Source organism: Stegostoma tigrinum, chromosome 8 (assembly GCF_030684315.1).
Source record: "Stegostoma tigrinum isolate sSteTig4 chromosome 8, sSteTig4.hap1, whole genome shotgun sequence".
Lineage (NCBI taxonomy): Eukaryota > Metazoa > Chordata > Chondrichthyes > Orectolobiformes > Stegostomatidae > Stegostoma > Stegostoma tigrinum.
The window spans coordinates 52,164,803-52,184,767 of NC_081361.1; the positions used below are offsets into that span (position 1 = coordinate 52,164,803).

At 39.7% G+C, this 19,965-nt stretch overlaps 1 protein-coding gene across 1 annotated transcript in view; it reads left to right on the plus strand.

The window, feature by feature from the left end:
• si:ch211-198n5.11 (methylcrotonoyl-coenzyme A carboxylase 2) overlaps positions 1-19,965 on the plus strand; it is a 95,153-nt gene that overhangs the window by 50,132 nt on the left and 25,056 nt on the right. Inside the window, exons 7-8 of the mRNA XM_048539159.2 lie at positions 5,966-6,158; positions 12,760-12,851. Of these exons, the coding sequence (XP_048395116.1) occupies positions 5,966-6,158; positions 12,760-12,851 (285 nt within the window). The remainder of the gene's footprint in view (positions 1-5,965; positions 6,159-12,759; positions 12,852-19,965) is intronic.

The window sequence follows — 19,965 nt, forward strand, 5'->3', positions numbered from 1 at the left end:
GTCTTTGTGTGTTTCCTGTAACAACTGCCGCTAGCTTTCTAATATTTCCTTGGTTAATTTCAGCTCATAACCCAATTAGGTATTTTTCTTAATTTGTGTTTGTTTTTTTTTATCCTCCAGTTCTGTTACAGATCACTTCATCCAGTAGCAGTAAAATAACATCATATGTGGATTCAAAATTTCTAAGGAAGTATCCATCCATTCCACATCAAGCAGAATGGGTTAATTAGTATTCTACTGTTGAAAAAGGGGGAGAGGGGAGTAAACGCTTGCACGTAATTATGTCATCTGTCGCTGCGGCTCCTGCAAAATAAATATTATGCTTTAGGAAAAAGTCCACCTCCTTTGTTAAATTCTCCTTTCCTAATTCCCTGATCAGCTTTCTCAGATTTTACAATATACTATCAGAATTTTGTTCGAAGAGAATTGTACTTCTAAGAAACCAAATTTCTTATTTTTGTTTGCATTCTATCACACCAAAGTACCTTTACAATGAGTAAATTTTAGCATCCAGAATTAAAGAGTCACTTGTATTAGAACGGTATTTGAAGTTCACCCTGCCCAGAAAGTGAAATTCCAAATGTGGTAATTTCTGGAATTAAAATTTACCCAAATTCAAACACAGCATAGAGTCGATTCTAAAAGGTGAAATTTTTATCAAGCTTTATGAACCAACCTTTTAAATCAACATTTTGTCACAGATTTCCATTATGTGCAACCAATGATAAGTTTCTTAAATGGACATTACATTAACCATACGTGTTCCCTACTGGCTCAGGCATGGCACTTATCACACTTTTAAATCATCAAACGTTCCCAAAATGCAAAGTAACTTCAAGGTATCCCCAGATTTTCGAGCTCCACGAACAAAAACACTCAAGTTGCACAGGATGACATATTTCTGATAACAAAGGAGAATTCAAACCAGACCACAAAGAGTTAACCCCTCTATAAAGCTCAATGAACTAGCATTGTGCAAAAATTCAGTTTTTCAGTCTCTCTCCCTTTCATCCATGAACACAGCAGGTATTTCAGCCTGTTTCTGTGGCATTTCAACGCTCTGCCTAAATAGAGCTGCAAAGATGATTAATCCTTTGATCTCTTTCACTATCTTTGACTCAGCCACCATGTTTTCTGTTCTGATTTAGTTCCTTCACTATTCCAACAGTCGTCTATCATATCTTTAATTAAGGTTTTACTTTTCTTGAGCATAGTCTGCAGAATAGACCCTTGTGGACCCCTTTGGTTTTTCTTCCAGTTCTTTCCTGTCTTTGTCCCAGACTCCCATCTGGCTTTGTCTGCTTCATTTTATTATTTTTGGCCGAGAATTTTTAACCTCTTAATTAAGCATTTTTACGTGCTTTTGTGCCCAATACTTACCACCTTGCTCCTTTACTATGCACTTTTGCGCGAGTGTCCCCCTTCCACCACACCTGTAATTTCATCTCCTCCTGCTTGCTCCAATTAAAAGTTTTTTTTTGCCCTGACTGATAGACGTGTCTCACACATCGAATGCCACGCTAGCTAAAAGGTAAATAAACATACTCACCCAAATCATGGCTCATGGTATGCCAGCTTCAAGCAGAGGCTGCGGCCTGGCTTGCCAGTCTGTAGGACCGAGATTCTCCTGACTGGGGACCAAGACTCAGGACGCAGACAGGATACGGGCACATAGTGGACCTTTATTCAAGCAAAAACCGGTTAGTGCAGGGAGATGGCCAAAGGATATTCCCTGAATCTGGCTTCAGTGAAAGGCGGCCTTTATCCCTTTAATCTTCAGCTCAAATCGGAAGAAAGATCAATGATGTACTCTGATTTTTACAGTAAAAAACAGTATTTTTATACATTTTGAGTTAGAATAATCATGCACAATGTGGTTATTGTACCCTCCCCTTCCCTTCGGTGGGACCAATCCTGATCAATGATGGACATTTCTATAAACAACCCTAGGTTCTTTTTTTTTTAATGATGTTCTCTAGACCTTGGGATCTTTCTCTCTTGCATTCCAAAGTTACTGGACAGCCTGTTTTCAGCCTTCCCCTCATTATTTGTCATTTCGTGACATATAGATTCTGGCCATTTTGTATCTCTTAAAAGCAGGCAGCTCCAACAATAAGTTATAAGGAATGCAAATGTAATGTTGGCCTTTATTGCAAGGGAGATGAAATATGAAAGTGGGGAAGGCTTGCTGTATCTATAGAAGACCTGGCATAGCCTCATGCTGGAGTTCCATGGATAGTTTTGTTTTCGTTACTTAAGGAAGCCATACTTGCATTAGAAGCAGTTCAGAGAAGGTTCACTAGGTTAATTCCTATAATTGTCTTATGTGGAAAGGTTGAACAGTTTGGCTATATCCTCTTTGGACTTTAGAATGAGAAGTAATCTTATTGAAACGTCGAAGATTCTGAGGGGACATATAACAAAACAACATGCAGACTCATAATTTCCAAGGAAATGAAGAGTTAATTTTCTGGAGACCTGCAAGATTTCTTAGTTTGATCACCCTGTTTGAACTTTAACATATGTTTGCAACATCCTGAGGGCCTATGATAATAAACCAGATTCACCTAGTTTCAATTCCTAATCTGACACTCACTGTCAATGGTAACTCATGAAAAAGCAACCAGCTGGTGCAAGAGGCTGAAGAGGGGAGGAGTCTGTAACGAACAATAACATCTGCATCTGTTTCTTCTTTAAAAAAAATTGGAAATATTATTTAAATGAATTATGTTGTATTGTTAAAAAAATTGGGACAAGCTGCTATCCCCATGGTACTGGTTTTAATAATTAATTTTAAAAATCCTTCAGTACTTCACTTTGAACACCACCTTCCATGTCACAGTGAATCCCCTTTTTCGCTGAGGGTCTTTTTGATGATATAGCAGAAGTGGAAATCTGATCGGAGAGATTCAGACATGAAATTGCAGGAAAGAAAAAAGAAACAGCACTTAGTGTTCAAGATGAGATGGTAATATGTGGAGACAGATGCACCATTGAGTATTGTGGTTAGGACAGTGATGCTAATTCAGAAAGTTACTACCTGAGAGCAGGTAAGCTTTTAAAATGCTGGGTAAAGTAGTACAGCTTGGGGAGTTGGATGGTTGAGAGTTGAATGGGAATATATCAAAGGAATAGGAACGAGGAGCATGGAAAATGAGGGAGCAGCTAGAAAGCTGCATGTTAAGGTACAAGTTGGTTGGGTGATGTAGCTCCTTGAGAGGTTTAGTTTCCTCCTTATTTCTCTTCCTTGTTTGATTAAAATAAGTTTGAAATTTGAAAGGATGTTCTTTCCAATGTAGTGTATATACTTAACTTATTATTTGCTAATTGTAAGGATGAGTCAGTCAGGTTCTTTGAGTTTTAACAAAGTATGAGTTCAAATTTATTTTTCTGAAACCAACCTGGATAAAAACATCAAAAGGTTAAGAAAGTTCCAGAATGCAACACATGCACTTGAAGTTCACAAACATAATTACAGATTAAAAGCAAACATAGATGAATTTGGCCAAATTATGCACAGAGCAATAAAATAGTGCTACAACTCATGGATGTTTGGTTCTTCACCAAAATGATGTTTCAAAATGTAACTGGAATTTTGCCTTCTAGAGACATAGCTCTACAAAGTCAATATAATAAAATGTGAGGCTGGATGAACACAGCAGGCCAAGCAGCATCTCAGGAGCACAAAAGCTGACGTTTCGGGCCTAGACCCTTCATCAGAGAGCTCCTGAGATGCTGCTTGGCCTGCTGTGTTCATCCAGCCTCACATTTTATTATCTTGGAATCTCCAGCATCTGCAGTTCCCATTATCTCCGCTCTACAAAGTCAGAAGCTTTTCAAGCAGAATTCTTTGCCTGCTTGCAAGGCTGTAGAAATCAGTAAAGACTCAGTAAATACCAAGCTTAGCTGTTAGGTTGGAGAAAGAGAAACAGAGGGAGCAGCCTTTCCTCACTCTTGTTGCAGTCTCTGCCAGTCCAAGTCTCCACACAAAGCTTGGTTAATCGTATGACTTCTGTCTAGCAGAGGTACAGAACTCCAATGTGCATTCCAAAATGTGACTTTTGATAGTTGTGTTTTAATGTGTGCATGTCTCCATAATCATGGTTTCATGGCCACAATTGATTGTCTAAGTGCGTATTGTGAATCACCATTATTTTTGAGATTGGAAGAAGTTGTCAGCATCACTTCAAGGTCTGTCATTTCTAGCAATCTGGCTCAGTGATGCAACTGGTAGCCATTTTATTGTGGGTTGGTGTATTTTGTGTCAAAAGTAAGTCTAAAACCTCTGATTCCAGCCAGTAAAATATCAAGTTAATATTTTATACTATATTAATATTGTGACAATACTATGGCTTTAGGAGGTGTATTTTGTCCTTTACTTCCACGAAGAGAAGTTGAAACAGACGTGATGAGTGGACTGTTCCAAGCCAATAAAGTAAATAGCTTTTGAGGCTTTGGGTTTTTTTTAAAATGTTGGAACAATAGAAGCAGCATGAATGGGTGGAGTTAGGCTGTCATACAACCAAAGTTTTAGTAAGGTTTTCAGTAGTTGTTGGGGCTTTTGAAGCTACCATGCGTGTCTCCATTCTACAGCAAAATGCTTGGATTCTCTCTCTACCAGAATTTTCTCTCGATGTTCTTTGCTCCTGGGCTAGAGAAATATTACATATATTTATGGGATGTGACTGTATTGGATCAGTTGCTGTTTAGTAGTTAATTAATGTATTGTTCTGTTATGTTTTCTAATGGATTAAAGTTATATTGATTATCCATTCTTTTGCTTGTATTTTGCTGCTGTATAAGAATAAACTGTATTTTGGTTAAACCCGAGGAGAGTAACCAGTTGGATTACACCTAGAACACAGCACCTTCTGCTTGTCTTTAAATAAGCGAAAGGCATGGTCTAGGCAATCTCCTTGATATGTTTGAAGGGGGTTTGGTCTCATCCATAACACTACACTATATTAAAGTTACTGTGTTTTATATTTTGTGTTGTGCAGTATTCACCAATAAATCCAATAGGGAATTGAAATTTCTTTATACAGGGAATGGTTAACATGTCAATGTGCTTCTGTGTGAAGTATTTGAGGAAATCTGTGCAAATACATTTAAAGGCAAGCATGGACCTGTTGGACCAAATGACCTCTTTTTTTAGATCCTCGTTCATGGGATGAGGGCTATATCACTGTCTAGGCCAGTGTTTATTGCCCATCCCTAATTTTCCACAGAGCAGTTAAGAGTCAATGATATTCCTAAAGGTTTGGAATCAGGCCAGACCAGGTAAGGATAGCATTTTCCTTCCCTTTTTAGTGACATTAGCAAACCAAATGATGTTCGACAACAATCAGCAATGGATTAATAGATATTAGACACTTCAATTCCAGATTTTTATTGACTTCAAATTCCATCATCTGCTCTGGTGGGATTTGAACCCAGGTCCCCAGAACATTACCTGGGTCTCTGGCTCAAAAGTTCAACAATAATACCACTGGGTTGTTGCCTTATTTCATTGTTATATATATCATTACTGTGCAATACTGTATGATTATATTTTCTACCTTTGTATCCCATTCATTTATAGCATGACTAGATATGTAACTATACTTTGAGTTTTCTCAGTTATCTCTGCTTTTTAAAACTTCTCAAGGACCAAATATAACGATGTTTTTAATAAGTGTATTTCATAGAATACATGGAGTGGTGGTCAGTAACTAGCTTACAATTTCTTTCATAACTCTTCAGCTCGTCACTGTAGAGGCTAGGGTACCTTACAATGTAGAAATTTCTGTGACATGGTGAAGAAGTGTACTTTACAATTTATCCCCACATTTTTCACCAACCGCTGGAAACCTCTACACTGTGCTTTCTGCTACTATGGATGCAGGAACTTGTTCTCCCTCACCAGCCTCAATCCTTGTAATTCTACTTAGCCTGTTGTAAAATTGGTGATTTTTCTGTTTTTCAGGATTAGTGGATGCATTGATCATTTTGCAGCTACAGAGGAAGAAGCGTATGAATGTGTCAGGAATATTATCGCCACTTTAAATTTTGATCTTCCATCAAACAAGATATCTGACTTTGAAGAGCCTGCTTATGCAGCTGATGAACTGAATGGTCTTGCTCCAAGGGATTATGCACATACCTTAAATGTTAAACTGGTTAGTTTTGAAATACCTGCTGTGCTTAGTCATGTAAGTCTTCGAAACATTAGTGGAAGGGAGCAGTGTCTTCCCTTTTATTTCAATGCATGATGTCTGCTGAGACATAAGCTCTTTAATGCCAGATTCAATCTCTGGTACATACTAAAGTGCTTAGATCGGAAATTGGATCAGTTTAGTTAGCTTGTCCTGGAAATGGAAAAATAAACTCGGGTTTTTGTTGTTGTTGTTTAGTGATACATTGCTGAAAAGTTTGTGTGCAGGTGGTTGATGGGAACAGAATTGGGTAGATGAGCAATACTTTCTGTTGTGACAAACGCTGTTGACATGGCGGTGGATTTCCATAGAGGTTGTCCACCTGTAACTTCAACAAGTCAGAATCAGAAATCCCTGAGGAACTGAGGACCTGAGGGAGAACCGCATATATGTTCAGCCCTTGTATCACTATATTTAGGAGGGAAGGAAATAATGGTCTCGTACCATCTTGATTCAAAACAAATTAGTCCTTTTTGGAAAAAAACTTCTAATGGTATTTTCACTACAACCGAGTACTGGTGTGGTCATAGTCACTTGCATTTCTATTGCACAAGCACAAATCTGGACTATTTTAACCAGGTAATTAGGATTCTAATTACTCATCTCAGATCTCAGTCTCAGATCTAAATTTAACAATTGACATAGTTCATTACAGATCATTAGGATCTATTTGCAATTTTTTCCAAGTGTAGTACCTTCTGAACTTATGCAGTGTTAAACTAGACATTCCATATTCATTTACAAGGAATATATCACTTACGTAATTTGAAATTTCGTTGGATTCCCAAATTTCTCACCTTCCCTCTCCACCATCTCTCTGCAGTTTTTATCTCCCTTCTCACACGTTGCAGCATCTTTCTCTCCTGATATGCCCTCTGCATCCTCCTCCTCATCTTTCAGACCTCTTATAGTCTTCTCCTCTCTTTGTCACTTCACAGCCTCCTACAACCCTCTCACACTTCCTTCTAACACTCACACTGTCTCACCTCTTGCAGACTTCCTTTGCCTCCACCCTCAGGAACCTCATTAACCCTCCTCAAACCCTCCAGTGACGAGTTCTCCCTCCACCTTCCCCAACCATTAATCCATTCTTCGACTGATGCCCTCACCCTGGAACCAGAAGACGGAGCAGTTAAATTCAAAGAAACACTGACCCGTCAAAAAGCCCTGTAGCCTGTTTAGTGGTGGCCCCAACACCTGGACGTCGTCACCTCATGGCCATCTCCTTCACCCCACAATCATCTACTCATATCCCCCAAAATTCCCAGCTCTGCCACCACTCCACCCCATTGACTCTGCTGTGGTACCCCTGCTCCTAAATCTCTCCCTATACCACTTCGACCACTCATCCTCACAACCTATTCTGGCCATCTATAACGAGATTCTCACCTCTGCTCACCATTGCATGAACGAGTCAAAGAAGCCATATTTTCTGTAGCAATAGTGAGTTTAAATCAATTAAAAACTGATCTTGGCCAGTGACATTCAGACTTCCTGGAATGAGGCTGCTTGGTGCAGGGGATCTAACCCATTCACTGTACAAGTCTTGTGTTTTCGCCGTTTCTTTTTAATATTAAGCAGGTGAGATTCTTAACATACATCGAGGAAAGAAACTGCTTATTGTTTTACTTATCAACAAGTGTACTTATTTTTATTCATGTAAATAGTTTCCATTTCTAATATATTTAATTTTGAAATAAGACAAAATATTACACCTTAAAGCAGGTGATAATTCACATCTGAAATGCAATAACAGAAGTCTCCAATGAGAGAATAGCTGTGTCTATATTATGCAGAAGAGTAAATACAGAAACCTAGGGCTTTAACTGTATTGGTAGTCCAGCCATTGACTGAACAGCATTTCACTTAAGTCAAATTTTATTCTGAATTTTATAATGCGCTGCCTGGAAAGAAGATAAAAGAGCTGTGGAAAAGTTTTATTCTAAGCCATCAATTTGGGTGCAAGAATGAAGCCAAATAATAAATCTTTTGAAAACTGTAAAGCTGGCATAATTAATCATTCAGAGCAGAGAGATAATTTTGCAAGATAATAAAATGTGAGGCTGGATGAACACAGCAGGCCAAGCAGCATCTCAGGAGCACAAAAGCTGACGTTTCGGGCCTAGACCCTTCATCAGAGAGGGGGATGGGGAGAGGGAACTGGAATAAATAGGGAGAGAGGGGGAGGCAGACCGAAGATGGAGAGAAAAGAAGATAGGTGGAGACAGTATAGGTGGGGAGGTAGGGAGGGGATAGGTCAGTCCAGGGAAGACGAACAGGTCAAGGGGGTGGGATGAGGTTAGTAGGTAGATGGGGGTGCGGCTTGGGGTGGGAGGAAGGGATGGGTGAGAGGAAGAACCGGTTAGGGAGGCAGAGACAGGTTGGACTGGTTTTGGTTCCCATTATCTCTGAGATAATTTTGCAGGCAGATTGTAGAGTATTGAAGCAAGGCATTGAAATAGTGCAGTAGAACTGAAGACATAACATGAAATTTTAGACAATGTGGTGAAATATTTACAAGAGCAAACAGAATATTTGGTATATAAATGACTGCCAGTAAAAAACAAAAATGTGTAACTAATGATATGAGAGACAGGTTCACATGGAGAAATTGGACAAAAATCAAGCCATTGAGCTGGTATTCTGATACCTTTCCACTTCTTCCATCTTTCCCAGGGAGATTCTTGATGTCAACCCGTGCAGCAATAACAGCCATACAGTTATGGAAGAATTGAGAGATGTTTCTGAACCAGCAATTCGCTATTTACCAACAGTGGACAGCTCATATACAGCTTAGAGGAGGCAAGTGGACAGTGGGAAGTCTTTGAGGCCTGCAGGTGATGTGCATTCTGTAACAAAGGAAGAGAAAACAGTGAGCTTTAAGATTAGCCATAGACAGAGCATTTGTGATGACAGGACCAGGTCATTTAGAATCACGTCTAAAGGGGTTTTGATAGGGAAATTGCTGGCAATTCCATAGGAAATCTTTCCAACTCAATACGCCAATGGACTTCCCTGCCTCCCAATTTCTTCAGAAGGACCTCCTGTAAGTCACCATTATTCTGTGCAGAAACAAACTTAGAAGGCTGCTGGTTGCCTATGAAACCCAATGTGTTTTATCATGATCCTGACTTGTCGTCCTGTACAAATTCACAAAATGGAGAGTGTTCGTAGATGTGGGTACCTAATAAAAAATGTTCCAGAAAATTCAACCAAAGGCCTCTTATTCTTGTTGGGATTCCAAGCAGAGAAATCATTTTGCTGTTTGTTCAAAAATTAATGTAGGCCACACGGTGGTTAGCATTGCTGCCTTACAGTGTGAAGGACATAGGTTCAGTTCCAGCCTTGGGTAACTGTGTAGTTTGCATGTTCTTCCTGTATCTGCACAGGTTTCATCCGGGTTCTCCGATTTCTTCCCACCATCCAAGCGTGCAGATTAGGTGGATTGCCATGATAAATTTCCCTCTAGTGCCCATGGGTGTGTAGGCTACATGGATTAGCCTACACATAGTAAATATGGGGTTATGAGCATAGGGTGTAGATCTGCGTCTCTGTGGGATGCTCTTCAGAGGTTTGGAGACTTAATGGGCTGAACGGCCTCCTTCCGCACAGTAGCTGTTCTATAAGTTAATGTCCAACAGGGCTATTGGATAAAGCCAAGTCTTTTGTACAGGTAAAACAAGGGAATTGGATGTGTGGGGCTAGGTGTCCAATTTGCAAGCTGAGTAAAGCCATGATAGACTAGTCTGTTATCTAAGTACCCATGTTCATATGTGAGCCTAGCAATTGAGTGTCAGCAGTTTTTTTACCAAGAGAGTCATCATAGCTGAAATAGTCCTCATCTGTATCTGACTCAGAGATAGTAAGAACTGCAGATGCTGGAGTCAGATATAACAATGCCAGCTTTCCTGTTCCCCTGATTCTGTCTGGCCTGCTGCATTCTTCCAGCTCCACGCTGTGTTACCTCATCTGTATTTGACATCTGAAAATGCGCATTTTCTACAGCAGGGGTCAGTATTTCTTTTTAAAAAAGAACCGGAAGTTTATCTCCTGTTTATCATCAGAAAATTTCACATTCACTTTCCTGTAAGAAACAGAATCACACTATCACACTATTACTAACGTACATACTCTTGATATTAATTTTTTTATGGTATATATGAAAGAAGTGTTTTAGTGGAAGCACCAAATCAAATAGTATGGGGCATTACTGTATGAAAATGGGTGGATTTTAATTCCAGACGCAGAAAGTGTGGACAATTCGACACAGCATGCAGAGATCTGTGAAGGCAGGCAGCTAAATCAGGAAGATGAATGCCAGTTGTAAAGGCAGTGAGTTTAGAGGCAGTGATCCCACATTATTCATTTGGAGGCAAGAGGCAGACACATGCTTCTGCTGTTGTCAGAAATGTAATTCTTTGCTTTTCATTTTGGAGCCTCATACTCCGTTAAATTTAAATGGATGAAAGATGCATAGTGCATACCTTTCCCAGCTCTCTGTCTAAAATTCATCCAGGTGAATATGTTAATACATTCGTTCCAGGGCCCTAGATAGTTGAGTTGCTGTATATTGGCTAGGAGCATAGAAAGTAGGAGCAGAAGTAGGCCATTCAACCCTCTGAGCCTGATGCACCATTCAAAATGGCCGTGGCCAATCATATTTTATTATAGTTGAGGTATTTTCTTTAGTCCTATTTAAATTCAGTGAAAGATTGTTTCACATTTTTGTAATGCTGATCCTCTGGAAAATGTAGGGGCTGTGTTGATTTAGCTGGTACCTGGGCTATCCAGATGACTGTGCCTATGGATAATCAGTATTGAACAGCAATTTTGACTCCTCTATTCTTCTGCTCTCAGCATTTGTGTCAAGTTAAAATCACATTCAGTGTTTATTTCTTGCAGTAAAAAATAGGAAATGCTGGAGAAACTTAGCAGGTCTGACAGCATTTATGGAGAGAGGGACAGAGTTAATGCTTCAAATTTGGCATAATACATTTTTAGAATTTTAGTTTTTTCATTTCCTTTTATCTTTACAAATCATTACTCTTCTAACAAGTTATGGATTTTCTTGTATCATGATGGATACCTGACCGATAGAAATCTACAGGGACAAAATTAGAGGTTGATGGAAAAGCTCAGCAGGTCTGGCAGCCTCTGTAGAGAGATATCACAGTTAACATGTCGGGTCTAGTCACCCTTCCTCAGAATCAATAGGGGATGTTTGGGATCAGCTGTACAAGCCACAAACCTTTTAATTGCTCTACTTTATTTCTGCATATACACCTGGAATGGTTGCTATACAATGGATTTTAGTTTTACTTTGTGTTGCTGTCTGCCTTTCGTATGTCAGTTGAGATGTCAAATCGCTAATTGAACCTAGTCTGTGCACTTTAATAATCTTATAGATGTCTAGTTGTTATGATTTGAATTTTGTTGTCATGATTTTTTAAAATTCCATGCTGCAGAGTAGTAAATGTTGGTCTTTCAGCATGTATTAGATAATCATTCTTGTTTAATCATTAAAAATAATATAGTTAACGATTGAGTTAGTGCCACTTGTTTATTTCACTCGATGAAGTATTTCTTCTATTTGTAAACTATTCACCCCACCCGATATTTTTGTACCACTGAAATTCTAGAATGCTTGGGAATAGTCATTTGGTGGGTGTTTTTATGACTAATGAAATAATTTCATCCCTATGTGTTTGCATAAACCTTCAATTCCTGACCATTTTTGGAATGACTTGATCAGAATCCTTTTTCTTAGTCTTTTTCTGGTGTGCTATTCTTGTGAGGTGCGTGCAGTAGTGTCAAATGATCCTTGTTCAATTTCTATCAGGTTTTGCACTCAGTGGTTGTGGATTTGATTTTCGGTGTCTCACTTGTTTTCCTTACCAATTCTCCGTGCCTTTCAAGCCCATCAAGCATGCTGTGATATGGTTACGTAACTATCCAGTGCCCTAATGTGTCTTTTATAAATGGCCTTTTCCACTATATGAGCCTAGATAATTAATATTAGAGAGTTATTTGGTCATGGAGAATATCACAACCAAATTCAAACCTGTGTACATATAAGCCAGATCACTGGCTATGATCAGAATGAGAACTCAGACCTTGTAAAGGTTAGCTAACAGCACAGTTGAAACTTGTGTGAATACATAAGAATGGAATAGGCTATTTAACTAAATAGACAGTCCAAGAAGGATGTATTGCATTATTCTGTTCAAGATGCACAATCTGATTTTTAAGATCTCGTATAAACTTCTGTGCTGATATTTTGGCATATCAAAATCTAAGTGGATTAACTGGATTTTAATTCTTGAAGCACTATGGATTTTCTGTTTTGTTTTAGAGATTTTAAAAATAGTGAGATTGACAATTCTGAAATTATTGCTCCATTTTGCCTTCGTTTTTGTTTTACTTTCTATGTCTAAAGCTAATGAATACAATAAAACAGTTTAGTTTTCCACTATTAACTTGGATCAGTTGAAACCTAGTTTCTTGTATATTCAATGTGTCTCGAAATAATTAACTATTACATTTAAAGGTATTTAATATTTTATAGGTTCTGAGTCGTTTGATAGATGGAAGTAGGTTCCTGGAATTCAAAGCATTATATGGGACTACGCTGGTAACTGGTTTCGCTCAGATTAAAGGGTAAGAAATGATAAATTGTATACTTTTTTTAACATAAGTACAGAATCTTATGTGATCAGTTTGCATAAATACTAAGCAATGACATTGAAACTTGATAAACACTGATTTTACTTTTATTTTCAGTTATTTTCTTAACATTAAGAGACGGAGCTTGTATTGACCAGCAATCTATGATTTAAACTGACTACTTAGGTAAATAATTTCTGTTTATGCAGTGTTTATAGTTAGCACAGTTAATCTCAGCATCGCTGGGTTACAAAAGAGATGGGGGAAAAATCAGCCAGTGATTTCCACTTGAAAGTGTGCACAGGCTTGTATTCAGCATGATTTTTGTCCATACAATGAAGTATGAAATAGACTAAGTATAAATTCTAGATTTTAAAAGATCACAATCACTGCTTGAACTCAAACAGGGAATGACTACTTGGTCAAGATAATAATGTCTACATAATACATTAGGAATATAATTTCCTTGTGGAGTTCATTAGCTTTCCAGTGTAAATTCAGCTAGAGTCCAGTAGAACCTATTTGAATTGGCAGGGATGTAGCTCTGTTTATCCCACCAGTTCTGGATCGCACCCAAAATAAGAGGTGTCCACCACTCACTACGCCATTTCCACACCACTGGCATATTTGCTGGGGACCGGTGCTAGATACATTCTACTGGATCTTAACCTGAATCAGGCAGGAGCCTCATTATTATATGCAAATCAGAGTCTCTGTCACATTTTCTGATGAAGAGTCTAGGCCTGAAACATCAATTTTTGTGCCCCTAAGATGCTGCTTGGCCTGCTGTGTTCATCCAGCTCCACACTTTGTTAACTCAGTCTTTCAGGAGCTGTTGCAGGCACAGGCTTTTTCTGTCTACTGTGGGAGAGAACCAGCCTATGACTGAGGGGGGAGCAAGAGGCGAGAGGTCATACTGTGAACCAGACAAACCTGAGTTGCTGTATTGGACTAGAATTGAGATACTTGGGTGAGGAGGGGAAGAGAGGAGCAGCGAGTGGGGTGGGGTAAGAGGGAGATTGCGAATTATGGGAGGCAAGGGTGTGGGTGGGGAAGTGGAATCTCTGCCTTAAGGATGCATAAGTTCAGGTGCCACTACAAGGGAGCAAATGTGGTGGTTTGTAATGAACACTATATCAGTTACTAAATTTAAATCTGAGATTGGATTCCAAGATGTGGTGACTGCCCAGTGACAGTTTTTATTTAGCTTTGTGCATTTCTAATGGTTACATATTCTCTATGGCCTTACTAGTCTGTGCTTATTGTAATGGCACTTTGTGTCTGGGTGTGTTCTGGTTATGTTAGGAAAAAATACTTATTGCTAATTAAGATGTGTTGTCTTTTGACAATTTAAATATTGCAGTGTCTCTGAAATTGATACTCCCTTGTCAGTTATGGCTTTAATTTTGATGTGGAGGTGCTGGTTTTGGACTGGGGTGGACATGGTCAGAAATCCCACAACACCAGGCTAATAAATAATTTCCAAATAAACCTGTTGGACTATAACCTGGTGCTGTGATTTCTGGCTTTAAGTTTAAAAGCAGATGATAATCATTGAGGATATTGATGAATTATTCTAATACTGCCTCTGGGAGAGTTCATAAACCCCCGTAGAGTCATAGAGACATATAGCGCAGAAACAGACTCTTCGGTCCAACCAGTCCATGCCAAACGTGATCCCAAACTAAACTAGTCCCACCTATCTGCTTCTGGCCCATATCTGTCTAAACCTTCCTTATTCATGTACTTACCCAAATGTCTTTTAAATGTTGCAATTCACCACTTAGTCATAGAGCTGTACAGCATGTAAACAGACCCTTCAGCCCAACACGTCCGTGATGACCAGATATCCTAAATTAATCTAGTCCATTTGCCAGCCTTTAGCTCATGTCCCTGTGAACCCTTCCCATTCATATACCCTTCCAGGTCCCTTTTAAATGTTGTAGTTGTACCAGCCTCCACCACTTGCTCTGGCAGCTCATCCCATACACACAATCCTCTGTGTTAAAAAGTTGCCCTTTAGGTCCCTTTTAAATCTTTCCCCTCTCACCTTAAACCTGCGCCCTCTAGTTTTGGGTTCCCCCACCCCAGGGAAAAGATTTTGGCTGTTCACCCGATCCGTGCCCCTCATGATTTTTATGACTTCTACGAGCGCACCCCTCAGCCTCCGACACTCGAGGGAAAATTGGCCAGCCTATTTAGCTTCTCATTATAGCTCCAATCCTGGTGACATCCTTATAAATCTTTACTGAATCCTTTCAAATTTCACAACATCTTTCCTATAGCAGGGAGACCAGAATTGAACACAGCATTACAAAAGAGGCCTAACCAATGTCCTGAACAGCTACAACATGACCTCCTAACTCCTATGCTCGATGCGCTGACTGATAAAGGCAAGCACACCAAATGCCGCCTTCACTATTTCAGAGATAGTAGGAACTGCAGATGCTGGAGAATCTGAGATAACAAGGTGTAGAGCTGGATGAACACAGCAGGCCAGCAGCATCAGAGGAGCAGAAAGGCTGACGTTTCGGGCCTAGAAAAAGGGCCTAGGCCCGAAACGTCAGCTTTCCTGCTCCTCTGATGTTGCTTGGCCTGTTGTGTTCATCCAGCTGTACACCTTGTTATCTCACCTTCACTATGTGACTCCACTTTCAAGGAACTATGACCCTGTATTCCATGTCTCTCTCTTCAGCACCACTGCCCAAGACCTTTATTGTTAGCCTCAGGAAGTTCTTGCCACATGTGAACATGTAAAAAAAAATGCTCCTCATGTCTTTTTCAAATCTCTCTCCTCCTAAAAAAATCTGTCCCCTGGCCTTGAAATCCCCTATCCTAGGAAAGACAATTACTGTTAACGGTGTATCTATAGTCCTCACTATTTTATAAACTTCTATCACATTGCCTTTCAAATACAAATAGAGGTTTTGTTACTGCATGTCTGCATGACATAGTAAATTAGTGTGAATGAAAAAGGAGGCCCTGAAAACTAAAAAGTAGTGTATAAAATCAGAGTTAGTCCTTGAGAAATTTTAAGAAATGCACAATACTTCTTGAGCTTCCTAATAGCTTACTGTTTTGAATATGAGATTGTATCACTTTTTTTGCCCAAAACTGGAACTTCTGACTTTGATATTTTTTCTAAGCTTCAGGCTTTTGAAACTCTCATTTTGTTCCAAGTTATTACTTTTTTGTTAAACCTTGTCTTTTTAAAATTTTTTTTTGACTTGCAGTGTGGGCCCTAGCCCTTCATCTTGATTTCTCAATAAATGAAATCTTATGTAATAATTTAGGGTTATGTGTTTCGTAAGAGGAAAGTGTATCGTAAAATAATGAACCTTTGATAATTAGCCGACGATGTAATCTCCAGAATTAAGTGCCAGACTCCATGAACTGTGGTTAATTAGTTTAAACAGATTATAGTTTCTGTTTGCAAATAAGGATAGATTGAAAGAAATCCAAAATGGATTAGTAGAATTAGGCTGAAACAAAGGTTTCCTCTAATGTTGCGCTATCTTTTTCATTGTGGCGGCTTTTAACTGCTTTGTAAACAGCATGTATCATGCTTGCTAGGGAAAACAAATTGCACTGGATAATACTGAAATAATTCTTAGCACTGCCATTACCTAATCCAAATTACTTTCCAGTGATTCACATCTTTATGGAAAGTAGTCCTTAAAAGGTGTTGATAATGACAAATTGTAATTTGTCATAATTTTTAAATATTTATGTTTACAAATATTTTCCCACATTTATTTTGTCTCATCCCTTAAGGTGATGACATTTTACCAGGAGAAGGTTTCACAACTGGCTTCATGTGATTCTTGGCACATCATTCCGTCATGGGGAGTTGTGAATAGGGATACCACAGCTCAATCCAATCTTGTACTCAGCCATTGATTCCACACGTCCACCTTTAGACAATCAGTATATGTTGATCAGAAGGGGGAGCATCAGCTAGTTACTTACTGCCAAATTCATACCTTTAGTACTGTGCAGAAATAAGCTGGAAGTCAAACTTGAGACGTCCTTTCCTATACGGATCGGCCAACAAGGAAATGTGAGATCAATAACTTCATTCTTTTTATCGTAGTTGTCATTGTAGTTACATCTGCATGTTAATTATGCATTTTTTTGTACCATACAGGTAAGGCAGAACAATACACTTTGCCTACTTTTGTATAAACATACTTACACTCAATAGTAATAGTCATGGGCTGACAAATGGCAAGCAAGATTCATGTCACACAAATGCCAGACAATAACAGTCTCCAATAAGAGACAATCTGACCACCGCCCCTTGAGATTCAGTAGTGTTACCATTGCTGAACTGGCTACTGTCAACATCCTGTTTGTTACCATTGACCAGAAACTCAATCCCCTTCACTATTGGATTACTGAAGGTGCTGGATATTAGGTTCAGAGGGGCTGGGACAAGTGCCAAGACTTATGAGGAAGTTGTCACCAAACTGGGCAGATGGGAGCACTGCTGTCTCTCCATTGCAGGTAAAAACCTGGTCATCAGGTGCAAGGCACACTCAATGTTGTTGTATGTGATCCAGGTCTGATCTCTTCCCCGAAGCTGTGCTGCTGCAGTCACCCGAGCCATCTTTTATTTTGTTTGGAGTTTGAAGATGAACCTAGCCCAAAGGGACTCTACATATAAAGCACTGGACAAAGGCGTGAAGAACATATCCAATGCTACCCTCATCCTGATGGCAATCTTTGTGTGTGACTGCATCGAGCTGTGTGACCCTCAGTACATAGACAGCATGTGTCACTACTTATTGAGGTTCTGCCTGTCCCTGGTATTATGAAGGAAAGGTCTGGCCTCATGGCTGCGGAACACTCCAAGTAGTTGGACCATCCTGTACCACCTGTCTCTCATGGAGAAATTTGTCAAGAAAAATACCTTTTGACCACAAGTCCGTCAAGCAGTGCGAAGCACGTAGCATCATCGAGACCTGTCGGGAAATGGAAAGGAGTGATATTTTTGGGTGGTTTCCTGAGCACACTGTGTCAGATTTATTTGGCAGAATTTCTCATCACCAGAACTTTCCAACAAGCACCAAGACATTAGTTGGCTGGTTGGTAAGAAGTGCACTACCTGTTTATGCATACTTCGTCTGTCTTTGCCACAGCACACTGCCCTCGAAGTGGCTGTGGGGGGAATGAGACTGGCACACATCTCCTGTGCAGGTCAGAGGCTAGGAATACCACAGCGAGTAGCTCACCCCTAACTCTCCAAAGTCTGCCGCCATCCACAAGTCAAGAGTGTGATGGTATAATCCCCACTTGCCTGGATGAGTACAGCTCCAACAACAACACAAGAAACCTGACACAATCCAGTGAAAAATGGTCTGTTTGATTGGCACCACGTCCACAAACATTCACTCCCTCTGCCACTGGTGTTTAGTAGCAACATTGATATCCAGTGATGCCTGGAAAACGAAGACAGTAGTTGAATGCAAGGTGAGATTTAGCACCATTGCTTGCCAAAGTTGATCCATTGGCTACTTTTCAAGTATGAAGCAAATGATTTGAGATGTTGTCCTGTGGAGTGGTAACCCATGAAACCAAGAAAAAATGCGGCATGTCAAACACAATGTACCGTTATTCTAGCAAGGAACGATCCTAGGGATTAGGAAATAATTACAGCACAGCTTGAAAAGCATTACATTAGTGCAAGAAATTACATTTGGCAAGAATATAAAAATATATTGAAGGGAAAAAAATGCAAACTTTTGTTGTATTGAGATTTTAGTGCTAGAGATTTCAGTTTAATTTTGGGATATCTTAAAGTCTGTGGAAGGAAGCTATGAAAACAATATGCATTTAAAAATGCATCTTCCTAGAATAAATAAAGCTCTCTGAGAGATATGTTCCACAGTCTGATATTGAAAAGTCAAATTTGCTAGGCCAACATTTAATGCTCATTGCTCTGAACCCTGTAGCAGTTGGTAATGAGCTGTCTTTTTGAATCACTGCAGTTCTTTTAGTGTAGATACACCCTCAGTGAAGAAAGCTCCAAAAGTGTAATTCAGTGACAATGAAGGAATGGCAAGGAGTAGAGACCTAGAGGGGAGCTTGCATTTGGTAAAGCTCCCACGCAGTTCCTGTCTTTGTCTTTCTAGGTCGGTGGAGGTGACAGGCTTGGAAGGTGCTGTTAAAGGCGTTTTGGTGAAATACTGCAGCGGTTAAATGCTGCTGCACCTGAGCATTGGTGATACAGGGCACAAATGGTAAAATTGGTGGATGGTGTTCCTTTACCCTGAATGTCGTGTTTCTTGAGTGTTGTTGGAGCTGCACTCAAATGGCGAAGGATATTCCTTACACTGCTGACTTGTGCCTTCAAAATAGTGAACAAGCTTTGGGGAGGCAGCTGGTGAGTTACTAGCCGTAGAATTCCTAGACACTGACCAACACTTGTGGCTACAGTATTTATCTGGCGGATGCAGTTCGGTTTTTGGCTAATGGTAATCCCAGGATGTTATTAAATTCTAACAGGACTGGATAGGGTAGACAGAGGGAGGATGTTCCCGATGGTGGGTGTGTCCAGAGCCAGGGGCCACAGTATGAACATTCAGGGTAGACGATTTAGGACGGAGATGAGGAGACATTTCTTCACCCAAAGAGTGGTGAGCTTGTGGAATTCATTACCACAGGAAGTAGTTGATACCAAAACAATGAACGTATTCAAGAGGCAACTAGATATAGCACTTGGGGCGAATGGGATCAAAGGTTATAGGGAGGAAGCAGGATTAGGCTATTGAGTTGGACGATCAGCAGGCTCAAAGGGCCAAATGGTTGCATCCTGCTTCAATCTTCTCTATTTCGATAATATTGCGGGGTTCAGTAATGGTGATGCTACTGACTGACAAGGGAAGGTAGTTAGCTACAGTTATTACCCTCAAAGCAGACAAAGAAAACCAAGTAGGGATACTTTAGCTACATAAGTAGTATTTGAGTAAATCAGGAAAAATCCTACCCAGTGACACAAGGATCAGTAACATAGAGGCAGAAATTTAAGATTAGCACCGTAAGAACAGAGAAATATTTTTCTGTGTTCAAGTTGTGATCCGGAAGACTCCATCAGAAAGGCTGAAGG